General features: G+C 36.8%; 1 protein-coding gene across 3 annotated transcripts in view; it reads right to left on the reverse strand.

Moving 5' to 3' along the window:
* Positions 1-2,141: 2,141 nt before the first annotated feature.
* LOC119079302 (zinc finger MIZ domain-containing protein 1) overlaps positions 2,142-12,264 on the reverse strand; it is a 114,400-nt gene continuing 104,277 nt past the window's right edge. Inside the window, exons 4-17 of one of the 3 annotated variants that reach the window (XM_037187092.1) lie at positions 11,448-11,627; positions 9,119-9,276; positions 8,746-9,057; positions 8,548-8,681; positions 8,135-8,267; positions 7,807-8,017; positions 7,545-7,733; positions 7,331-7,473; positions 7,074-7,221; positions 6,896-6,997; positions 6,681-6,829; positions 6,460-6,622; positions 6,051-6,395; positions 2,142-4,697 (exon numbers count right to left, since the gene is read on the reverse strand). In XM_037187092.1, the coding sequence (XP_037042987.1) occupies positions 4,563-4,697; positions 6,051-6,395; positions 6,460-6,622; positions 6,681-6,829; positions 6,896-6,997; positions 7,074-7,221; positions 7,331-7,473; positions 7,545-7,733; positions 7,807-8,017; positions 8,135-8,267; positions 8,548-8,681; positions 8,746-9,057; positions 9,119-9,276; positions 11,448-11,627 (2,502 nt within the window). In that variant the 3' untranslated portion in view covers positions 2,142-4,562. Of the gene's footprint in view, positions 4,698-6,050; positions 6,396-6,459; positions 6,623-6,680; positions 6,830-6,895; positions 6,998-7,073; positions 7,222-7,330; positions 7,474-7,544; positions 7,734-7,806; positions 8,018-8,134; positions 8,271-8,547; positions 8,682-8,745; positions 9,058-9,118; positions 9,277-11,447; positions 11,628-12,264 lie in introns of all 3 variants that reach the window. The other 2 variants (XM_037187090.1, XM_037187089.1) reach the window with 2 other exon arrangements.

Consider the following 12,264-nt stretch of genomic DNA (forward strand, 5'->3'; position numbering starts at 1 on the left):
GAGAGAGCAAAGTTTTTCGAAAAATGCTGACAGCCACAACACCAATCAAATCATTCGCTGCCCAAATTTTGCCGTTATCTCCACAAAATCATTGGTGATTAAAGCTTATAAGGAAAAATGAAAAGAAGAAATGCAGAAATATAAACTACTCTGTGATGGATGGCGAGAGTAGCCCTGGAGTATAAAGTTTGAAAATAATAGCAATTTTCATAACAAGCCGATAATAATCGAAATTTTCAGTTCATAAATTGACATTGTAAGAATGACATGCTTAAATCTATCCCATTTCAAATCTAAAAGTGCTATGTAAATTATGAATATTTTGATATCGACTTGAATTTTCGACGCTAAACCTGCCAACAAAATCTTCTACGATGTGTGAGATGTGATCCCTTCATTAGGATAAAGGTTAGGCATAAAATTTCAAATTCGATTTATTATGTCCATATAGGACCACGCAGCATAAATTTTAATTTGTTCAACAAATTGAAATATGAGAGCTTTTGAAAAGCTCAATTTCACAAATAATTGCGTGATCATATAATTAGCAACAGTTTTTATTTTATCCAAATTTATCCTTTGGTCCTTTGGCTGCTTCCATAGAATTCACAAATTTAAGCAACCATTTTTTCCACTTAAAATTTAGATTTTTCATGCTACACAAAAAATTTTGGTTGTGAACAAATTTCCGATATATATTTAGTGGTCGTGGTCGGAAAAAATCGGGGAAGTTTTGAATGTTCCATACATTTTCCGATTTTCAAGTAACTTTACAGACCAGCTTTCATCATTGCAGTGTCAGGGTGGGCACAATAATTCTCAGTACATTCTTACCAGTTGCCTGAAATGCCTGATACGTGTATGTGTACTTACCGAATCTACTTTCTTTGGCGCTCGTTTTCAAACTGTACAGTTGACGGGATCCTGCAGAGCTGACATGGTTTATGAATCCTGTAGAGCAGTTTATGAATGCTGTAGAACAAATGTGATTTGTGAATGTCCTATTAGACCCTACCGAACCGGTAGTACATACCAATGACAAAATTGTCAAGTCTGTTTTCCGAAAAAGTGACCCGAAAAACTGTTGGTTTTACTGGTCTAAAGGACTACGGAAGTGAAATTCAATTTAGAAAAACTGCGTCTATATTCAAAGAGAGACTTAAACAGAATGCTTTTCACAACCAACTAAGTTTACAAACCGATTGCATACTAAATCTCACATCAAGGCACATTTGCATTGCAAATCCAACAAAAACTTTGAAATAATTATTTAACCGTTTCCATTGAGAGCTATCCGGAAAGCTCATCTCAGTATCTATCGAATACCAGGTGGCGGGCTTTAAGCTGTTGCCTGGATAATAAGATATAGGCCAGGACAGTACATTTCGATTACGTTTGTAGAATAATCTGCTGTAAATATTTTAGAATGGAATGCTAGTCACAAAAATAGCTCGGGATGTTGTAGATGCCCCGTTATAGCAAAATTCGTTTTTCCCATTTATTTCCCATCTGTTCTCGGCAGATATAAGAGACTCGTACTAATACTCACGCAAGCTCTCGTACACGTAACGTCTCTTATACAGCCTGATAGCAGTAATGTACTAATATGCACCTCTTGTTGAAATTGTTATCTCGACGTGTGAGCATTACGGATCTCGCTTTCGACTTGACCCGCAGTGCCCACACGTCTACCTAATGTTCCATTCTCTTCCTAGCTGTAGAACCAGAGGATTCTACACGTTTTTATCGGATTTTTTCGTTCTTTACTGGATTTTTTCATCGTTCAGGTAATTATAGGAGAGTAGCACCCCTTCCTCTAATGTTCCATTCTCTTCCTAGCTCTAGAACCAGAGAATTCCACACGTTTTTATCGGATTTTTTCGTTCTTTACTGGATTTTTGTCATTGTTGAGGTAATTAGAGGTCAGTTCCTGAAACTTCATCATTCCTTATTGGTACATTGACATCCGAGTGTGTGAGTGTGTCACGAGTAAAAGAGTTTCATGTAAATTATTTACTTTACTTCTTCTTCTTTTTTGATAAATATTAGTATATTTATTTAAATATTTTACAGATTTATTTATTTAATAATAATATATATAATAATATGTTATATAATATGTAATTTTTTGTTTTTTTTTGTTGTATATATAATTTGTTTTACTTAAATACATAAACTATGGCTGTTTTCTAAAAATTTGAAACCAACTACTTACTTAGTCAATGTGTGTGTTTCTCCCTTTCATTTCTTCTTCTTTTTTTCATTCCATTTTTCATCTAAAAATTGTTTTCAGTTTCAAATTTAATTTTTGTTTTTAAATTTAATTTCTGGTTTTTTGTTTCTTTAAATTGTTTTTTTTTTTAATTTTTAATTTAAACTTAAAGATTTTTTTTTTAATTTTTTTCGTTTAAGTATTCCATTTGTTTTAACTTTTAGAATTATACTTAATGTTTGTGTGTGTTTTAGAATGGTTTTCGTCCCAATTAAGGAATTCAATTGGGGTTTTTTACAATTTTTTCCTTGATTTTTCATTTTTTTTTTCCTTTTTTCATATTTATTTACAAAATTTCAATTTGCTTGTGTATGTTACAAAGTATTTACAAAGTTTTGTGTTTTTTGTTTTGTTTTCTATTTATTTTATTCTTTTGTTTAAATAATTAGACAGGAACTGCTTTTTCTGTTAAAATTCCGAATTCTGAAATCAAATATTGGTTCAAACACGCGCAAGTGGCAATTCCCTTGAAACGAGAATTTCTCTTTTTCATTGATCGTATGTATTTGCTCAGCTGGAAGTACAGATGGATTAACGAACTCGTGTTCCCCACTTTTCAAACAAACTTTTAAGGCCTGGTACTTCAAATCTGTACACATTAATAGGTCAGAATTTTCTTTTCAAATTTTTCCCCTGTTTCTTCCTCAAAAATGTGCGTTTAAGCAGCAACAAGGGGAACTATCAGTAGAGTGATTGTTATTATAAGATCTCAGACTGATTGATGGGTGTTCTATCGAAACGTGCTAAGTCCATAAACTATATTAACTCTTCTATGATATGTTGCTCTTCAATTATCATCAGATGCATTCCAGATTAACATTTAAGTCCGTTGCTCGCGTCAGTAACACTAAAGCTATTTGTAATTGTAATTGGTTACGTCGGCGATATTTCATTTCATTCATTCGACTTCCATGTTACATCTCTTCCATAGATCTGGGGAGGGGATTTATCTTGTGGACAGTTGTAAACTGACACAGATGTTAGCAACGACAGATACGGACGGTTGTAACAGATTTTGGTGGTAAACCTGACGCATTCTCGACGATTTTGGTGAGGTCATATCAATGCTCCAATATTTCTGTAGAGGAACAGGCTCGAACTGGCTTGAAAACAACGCTCGGTGGCTTCGTAATAATCATTTGTACAATCCGCAAAAATTTTAAAAATTCATAGAAAAGTCCAGAAGCTCTTCGGGAATCGCCCGAACTAAGAGTTTGGTCAGTCTGAGTCAGGAGAGGAATATCTCAATTTGACGTCGTGACGTCGTTGATTGGACATAAATATATATTTTTCAGAGTTGTTAATACATCGACACCATCACATTCTCCATGCAATTCGAAGATAGTGAGGGGACATAATTACATAGCCACCAAAACCGCAATGAGTTTTTCTTCAGAATACAACAGAGACTGCCAATTTTTGTGGTGAATAGGTTCTATTCAGAAGACAACGAAAAACCCTTTGCAAACACTTCCGAAGACCTCGTTGAAGCTAACTACTTACAACGGACGTACCATAAGAAGAACTACAAATGGGAACATCTCCATCACGAGTTTAGCTTTCGCAAATCAGTCAGTAAATTAGCTGAGCGAATCTTTCATCTTCGATGAAAGCTCAGCGGAGGGGCGTACAGATCAATCACTAACGGATAAATATTACGTGTAAAATGAACCATCCGTAGACGGATGACGAGGGTTGTAAGTAAAAATGGCGAAAATTAAAACAAAACGCCCGGCAAAACATAGTGATTTGTGGAGCGATGATGCCCGTTGTGTTAACTTTGTTGTTGTTGTAAATTTTAATGTTTAAAAAACAGTTCGTTTCTGCTATAAAATTATGGTCCAAGTTGCGCATAACAATTAAAGATTTTGTTCCTTCAAAAATTGTTTCCATTTTTCTTACTTTTCAATTAAAATTTTCAATTTTTCAATAAATTTTTCCTTTTTTTCTTTAAAAATTTAACTTTTTATTTTCGTTTTTTTTCCAAATCAAAGAGACACATCCAGAAAACACAATTTTCTTTTTCCATTAGTTCTGTTCTTCGTTACACTCATCATCACATTAGATTTTTTTTTCTTTTTCGAAAGTTTTCTTTTCCGTTTCACTTGTTCTACTAAGAGAAAATGTTTGCTTTTAAAGTTATTAACACAGACACACAATATTAACTGTTTCATTGTAGAATGGATGAGGATATTATTTAAGTAATACTTTTGCTTTCTTTCAATTTATTCTTCTTCCTTTCTTCTTCAATTTAGTTTTGTTTTGTTTTTCATTGTGTTGCATCTTATTTTTATTCGAACAATGCTGCTAGAATATCGTCATTGTTTGGATGATTGCTGGAACCGCTAGATGGAGGTGTATTCAGATCCGGTGGATCTAAATAGGAGAGCAATTCCATTGGATCAACGACAGTGTCAGGTAGAAGCTGTAAATATAAGAAAGTCAAACAATTATTTAATTGCATTGTCCAAAATCAGCAGGCATTGAGGCTGGAAATTCATCTGTTATCGGTAACGACGACAAAAATAATGACAAGCTCTGCGTAATAGGGTCCTTTATGTAGTAAAATGCATGTTTAAAAAAAATTGAAGTACCAGATTTGAAATCAACCGATTAAAAATACTTTGATCGATGGAAGTAATAGACCCGATAATAATACTGATCATTCGATTGGCTGGTTAACGGGTTAACGCTTAGAACAGCTACACTTTCATAAACCAATGCCAATGGAAAGAGACTCGAATTGCTAGGAAAGCAAAGAACTGCATCACGGTCTGCTCAAAGTTCTCAAAATCGTTTCTTTCTCTTGGTCGAACACATATTCACTAAAGTACCACCTGAATTTGATAGAGACTTAAGAGACTCACTTAACTGCGAAAAATGCTGAAATTTGGAAACCTTTGACAAATTCAAGTGGTAATTTTGTGAGGATGTGTCTTTCAAGTGACCCTCCGTTCATAATGAACAGTGCAAAATTTCTTGGTAATGTCAGTACTCATCACAGCTTTATAGCGTACATCCACCCGAAACACCTTCTCGGGTGCATGAACAGTACTGAGTAGATACGCAATTTGTTTGGGTTGCACAACAGGCTCATTAGAGGCCAAGGTGCTTCTAATCCTAACTCATGCATTCGTAGTTCTCTAGTCATAAATATCGAGGATTCATACTTTACCAACATTCGTAAGTCTTGAAGGTTTCTACATCTAGAACACTAATGACTCGTAGCTCTCGCGTATGAATATAGCCTCGAAAGAATTGTATGACTCTCGAAAGCTTACTAAAGTCTCCAAAAGTAACTGTGTGGCTCTGTAACTGTACAGACAGAGACGTAAACCTCCTACGTATCTAAGGCTCAGTTGTTTCCTAGGTCGACTACGTAGAGATGAGTAGTTGACTAAAGATGTTTGAAAAATTCATCCGCCCCACTGGGGCATTTACTGTTGCACAGATGGCAAGCATTCCACCAATGAAATTATCGAATCTTCTACTTCTTTTGATGTAATTGGTTTAAGATTAAGAGAAAATCTTTTACTTCGTTTGTTCTATCGTACATTTCGCAACAAAAGATCACATTAGCCAGAGCTCGTCGTTTATTATTTGTCATCACCGAAGATAACAGATGAAAAGTTCAGTTAAAATTCCCTCAGAAGGGTAAAAAGGTGACTGGTTTTGTACAAATAAAGATCTGTTGCCATTACTTGATCTACGAACTGGCTAACTATATCTGAATCCCTACTTATGTCGACATACGATTGAATGAGTTAAGGTTACTTACGTTTAAGTCATTTGTTGTATCTCCATCAATAACGGCAGCCGGATCAAAATTCAAATCGGCCGTCAAATCCGCATCCGTTAAATTGACCAATCCACTGTTCTGCGAATTGATCAACGAATTCATCAGATTGCTGTTGCAGTTGTTCGTCGAATTTTGATTGTTGCTCATATTGTTGTGCTGCGGCGAATTGTGACTATTGCTGGGCGAACTATTTATGTTATTTGATGCTGTTTGACTGGAACCACTTTCATTGTGATTTGATGGCACGCTAGGCGGTCCACCTGGTGTCATTGGATGACTGCCAGAGCCACCTGGCGTGTGAGGTGTGTGTGGAGTATGAGGCATCTGAATGGAACAAGAAATGAGTTATGAGTGACCGTACTTCGGATCGTTGATTTGAAAATTGTACCTGTTCGTTCAGTGATTTCTCCATTGCGTTCAATGGATCTAAGGAATTCACAGAATCACTTAAATGCGTTAACGGATTACTGTTGGGGCCATATTCGTTATTCGGATTGCATTGATTTGGTTCTGATTTGATGAAATCGTAATTTCTCGAATTGTTGTTGAAACTGTAAACGAAACGGATTGGTTAACATCCAGCTGAACTTGCAAATCGAATTGACTTACTTCTGTCCCATCATACTGCCGCTGGCTATCGAACTCATGTCGGGACACATATACGGACTCATGGCTTGTGAATTGTCCCAGTTGGGAAGTGACGTCGAGCCAGGTGACATAACACTTGACAGTCGTTTTGTATCCGAATCTTCTTCCTTCTGTAAAAATGGAGAAAAGTCAGAAATTTGTGTCGGATTATCGTTCGAGAATGGCGTGTTGCTCACCTTAATTCCATTGACTAATTGCGTATTCTCCCATGTTGGCAATGCGGTTGATCCCGGCGACATTACTTTGTAAAGTCGTTTCGAGTCCAAGTCATCTTCCGTCTACAATTAAGAGTGAAAAGAGAAACGGAATTTAGTAACCTGTACCAGCTTGACGGGGGCACATTTCAATTCTTACTTTGATTCCAGAGGTGTTTATTGGTCGAACTGCTTTCCAGTTAGCCCCTGAATCAATTGTAACATCTTCTGTGTCGGACGAATTTAATGTATTTAGGATTGCCCACATGTACTGATCGATTTCCAGATGATCAGTTATTGCCGGTTTACTGTTGAAAGAAAGCGGTCATTATGGTGGTTTGGAACAAAATAAAATTCGATCGAAAACTGGTTCCGATCTTAGCATTTTTGCAGACCCATTCCTCAAAAGACACTTACTTGCACACAGGACACCGCCAACTGCCTCGTTCACAATTTATCTGCAGGTATGATTCCAGATCGAAGCACTGAATGTGCTTGCATTCGTGCCCCCGAGCCGGAAGTGTGATTCGTTTGAATGTGATTGGACATTTTAGTGAGACCTGTAAGGACAAAAGCGACACATTTACGTCAGAACGACCCCGATTCACCCAATTCACTGCAATATTCTTACTTTGAGTGATGTTTGTTCAATGGTATCCTTTTCACCAGTCATGCCACTCTGTCCCATTTGGCTGGCATTGAAATTTCGTTTTATTTTGGCCACACAATGATCCACCGGCACTAGATGTCGCCTTAATAAACTTTGTAAAACATGCCGAATGGTTGGTCGATGCACCAGTTGAAGTACGAATAGATGAGACTGTGTGTGGAAGCATAAAGGTATTTAATAGGACGTGCTATGAAGGCGGGAAAAATCAAGAAAATTGTCTTACACAACAGCATGCTGCCACCGTGATCTGTATGGTATTTCTTCCCGGCTGACAAACCGTTTTCAGGTATAACGGTCGATGGGAACTCTTATTTTCACCTCGATCGATTACCAGTGGCGTCGCATTCGCCGACACTTGAACACTCGTCGGCCAGTTCGTGTTCATTTGCCGGTCCTCATGATGGAAACATTTTAATTGAATTTCTAGGTCGGATCTATAAATGCGGCGAAAATGGAAAACAATTTCGTTTAGTGATATTGATGTCCCGTGCACCGTATGCACCGTAAGTATTGAAAGACAAGCTTTGCGCTAAATCAACTCATTAATTTACCTGCACAGAAGCGTATTATATACTGTTGGTTTCAGCTGAAACACATGATTGCTTACAGCAAGGTTGTGCTCCAATCGAAATGGTGATAGAATAATGCCGTCTCGTACTGGAAAGGTCAGCCGCATTTCATCATCTTCTGCGAAAAATGCGTTTTCGATCGGTTTTAATAACGTGAACGTTTATTTATTAAGATGAGCGGTGACATTTTGCTCGGAACGGATTTATGTGAATGGTTGTGAGAGGACAGTTAAGTTGGTATAGGTTAATTGGATGGAAAATTATGGTTGCTGATGCGATTGAGATGCGATAGTATGCATCAACATTAGATTGTTTTAATGGACATGGCTTTATGGGTCATCAATTAGCTGGAATATATTGGTTGTTGTTGTTGTTGTTCGTGTATTAATACTTACTGTGCATTGGTTGTGGCTTTATATCAGGATTTGGACTAACATAAGGTGTCATTGATGAGGCAGGTGTAAGTGGAGGTGTAGGATTTCCCGGCACAGGACTGTGCTGATAATTCAGTCGTACATCTTGCTGGAATCTATTAACATAAAACGGGTTTAAGAAACTGGTTCTGTCGCGCACTTGCCATTTGTGTTGCATACCCTTGCACGTTCTGATATCCTCCACCCGGATAAAACGATGGATTGTGTGCGGAATTGTTGTACGGTGGAGTATTTTGTCGTTGTTGTTGCATCATACCGGCACCGCCTCTGCCGTACGCATTCATCGGACCCGATCGACCGTAGCCTTGTTGTATAGGAACAGGAACACCGTTTGTTTGGTTATGAGGATATTGCATTGCACCTCCAGGAACATTTTGTGGATTTTGTGCATGGCCAATGGGGTACATGGCTCGCTTTTGGGCCGCATGCATTTGTGGCGTTGGATATGGTGACATTCGTCTAGGAGGGTATCTAATCGAAAATAAAGGAAATCGTCAAATCACCGAATGGTCAAATGTTTCGAGTAAATTACCCATTAGCCATTCCTTGCATTTTTGCCATAGGATTCATTTGGGCCATTCCGTTCATTTGGTTCATGCCGTTCATTGGACCCATCGTGTTCATACCGTTCATTGGACCCATTTGATTCATGCCCATGCTCATGTTTGACATTTGATTCATTGGATTCATCTGAGAATGGTTAATAAAAGGAACTTATGAAATGGATTCCATCCCAAACGCGTTTCATTCGATTCTTTTAAGTTACGTTGAACTTTACTGTTACGAATTATTGGAATGTGTGACATAGTGTGACTAGCACTGAGATCTTTTTATTGTACCCATTGGGACTGAGGACACTCAATATTTTTAACGTTACTGCTTTGCCCACATAAAAAATCCCACTTTCGTATCTAATTGTTTTGGATTATATTTGCCGTGTCTTCGTAACTTCGTATCTAAGGTGTTACTATATTCCTATACGTTTCCTTGATTTCTCTCATTTCGTATTCTATTTCAAATGGCAAATGGGAGAAATCAGAGAAGGCAAGGCGAATAACTTATTTACGAAAGTGGTATTTTTTACGTGTGCAAAACGTACTTGAACGGACCATTATTAGAGTGCATAAGAGAGTAATACTTAGTTTCCTCTTACCAAAAAAGTACTGCATTTTTCTTTGTTTATTTGACAGTTTGCTCTCTCACGGCTCTCTCACGGAGTACTTTTTGTTGAGTGGAATGGACACTTAAATGTTGAAATGTACTGTGAGACTTACAGCAAAGAAAATACTGTAAATACAACAAAAGCTCGCGAAAGCTGCATTAGGCGCTGCGCGTAGATTTTCAAGATGAAAAAATCGACCCACCCTATCAAAGAGTCCCTATCTCAATCGCTGTATTTTGACCAAGGTAAATATAGTGAGGAGGTAATGTCATCCAGACGCGCGGTGTAGCACATAAGTTCGATGCAACTGACATCTTTTTTTTAAATTGTTGACTATGATTTACTTGTGTTTTCACAAAATATTTTTGCTATCTCACAACAGATGGCTCGAGTTTCTATTCCTTTTTTTGTTTTTAACGAAGGGAATAGATGGCGTGTGTTTTTTCGTGCCACCGCACATCTGATTCTGTTATATGTGGCATTACCTCCCCACTATATTTACCTTGATTTTGACATACTGCCTATTACTGCTCGTTAATTTCAAATTTTAAAGTTTTATTTTTCTTTGGGGCAATCGTGATCTAAGATAGAGAGTTAATAGGAAAACCAGGCGATCGATCCTTGACAATCGATGAGGTCGTCACCGGAAAAACATATTTTTTTTTAACTCGGAGGGTCTTTTTGCTTTGACTGGAAGTAGGTCGTACAGGTTTGTTCCAAGGCCATATGAAATGTCAAATTTCATCCACAGAACCATAACCTCAATAATATTTCTGTGTAAGTCGCGTAGGAGACGTTGCTCGATCTGTATGAAATATCACGTTAGCGACGTTGCTGTGGATGAAATTGTCGTTGTTCGAGTTGTCAAAGTTCGTGTTTACAGTTACTTGGAACAAACCTATTTCCTTGATGTTACTCGTTCTGTCAGTCAGTACTGTCAGTCGGACAATTTACATTTTTGTGTGAATTTTGCGTTGCAGTCGTCAAACATTTGGTACAATTGTTGACCGTTAAATGTCTGACGCTCTTCTTTGCAGCGTAAGCTTAATTTTAGCATTCCGCATGTAACGGAAATCGTTTCTCTCAATAATGTATACGGAAATGTTCCACTATCTAATTTTGCATCGACCTGCGATATTATTATGTGTGTCGCCGTCAATCAGTATAACACAATTCTGTATACTGTATTATACAAACAATCGTCAACACAGTGGATGATATTGAAATTAATTTGATAAAAATATGAATTTCGATTGATAAAAATGTTTGTTTGTTTTGTCTCTCTTTTTTCAGTGAAATTCTCCTGAGTGAACACTGCATTGTTCCGTGTAAATATGAACGCATTATATACAAGTTGCGTATATACACGGTCGACAATACGGAAATTGAACTGACATCAGAGTTCATTTAGTTTTAGTTATACATTTTGCGTATTGCTTGTGTTGCTTGAATTTTTTTTTTTACATTTCGTTCGATGTTTTTATATTCAGTATCACATATGTCACACATTACATGGTATATATTATAGGTAGACGTACGTATGAGTACGTGTACCCACCATAGGTATATTTGGATTTATAAAAAGAATTAAAATTTTAAAAAAATGTTCAACTCGCTTATATGCATGTTACCTACGTACGTTTTATAAATAATGAAAAAAGAATCAACTCGGCGAATAAAAAAGATCATATTAACTTACATGGTGATGCCTTGATGCTCCATAACTCATTCCGTTCATTGGTCCCATTGCATTCATTTGCATTGCGCTCATACTATTCATATTGTTCATGCCATTCATACCAGCCATATTGTTCATGTTGCTCATACCATTCATATACTGTTGGTGGGATGTTTGGTTATGCATCCCCATATTGCTCATCTGAAGGCAAAAAAAACGAAAAAAATAAAAATAAAATTTTCGAATGTTAGAGAGAGGAGATATTTTGTTGTTTTTCGGTTTTTGAATATTTTATGGATATTCTGCATTTTAAGAGTCCTGACGTTGAGTTGCAATTGCCATACATAATACCATTTAAGTGGGACAAGTTTGTTAAAAATTCATTTGACAACAAGGACACATTTTTATAAGGAGTATAAGTAGGTGATGTAGTAAGGAACGATGTTGTTAGCAGGGTACATTGTCTTTTTAAGAAATCAACTGTGCTCTTTCAATGAATAACTTATGCGCCGAACACTGATAGTGAAATATATATGACTATATATGACACTTCATGGAACTGTCAACCTCTGAGACACTAAGTTTTTTGTGCAAGAAAATCCAACATGACAAAAAAAAATTAAAAAACGAAAATTTTGTGTTTTTGTCAAGTTGGATTTTTCTCAGGAAAATACCAAGTGTCACAGAAGTTGACAGTTGACAGATGTGAAATATATTTTAGCACTGACGGTCATAAGTCAAATTCAATTTCTTAGATTGCAACACATGCCAAAACTTAATACTAACCAACGAAGTTCCAACAACATGTTCACGCCAAACGTCACGGATGCAACATAAC

Source organism: Bradysia coprophila, unplaced genomic scaffold, assembly GCF_014529535.1.
Source record: "Bradysia coprophila strain Holo2 unplaced genomic scaffold, BU_Bcop_v1 contig_324, whole genome shotgun sequence".
In the NCBI taxonomy this organism is placed as follows: Eukaryota; Metazoa; Arthropoda; class Insecta; order Diptera; family Sciaridae; genus Bradysia; species Bradysia coprophila.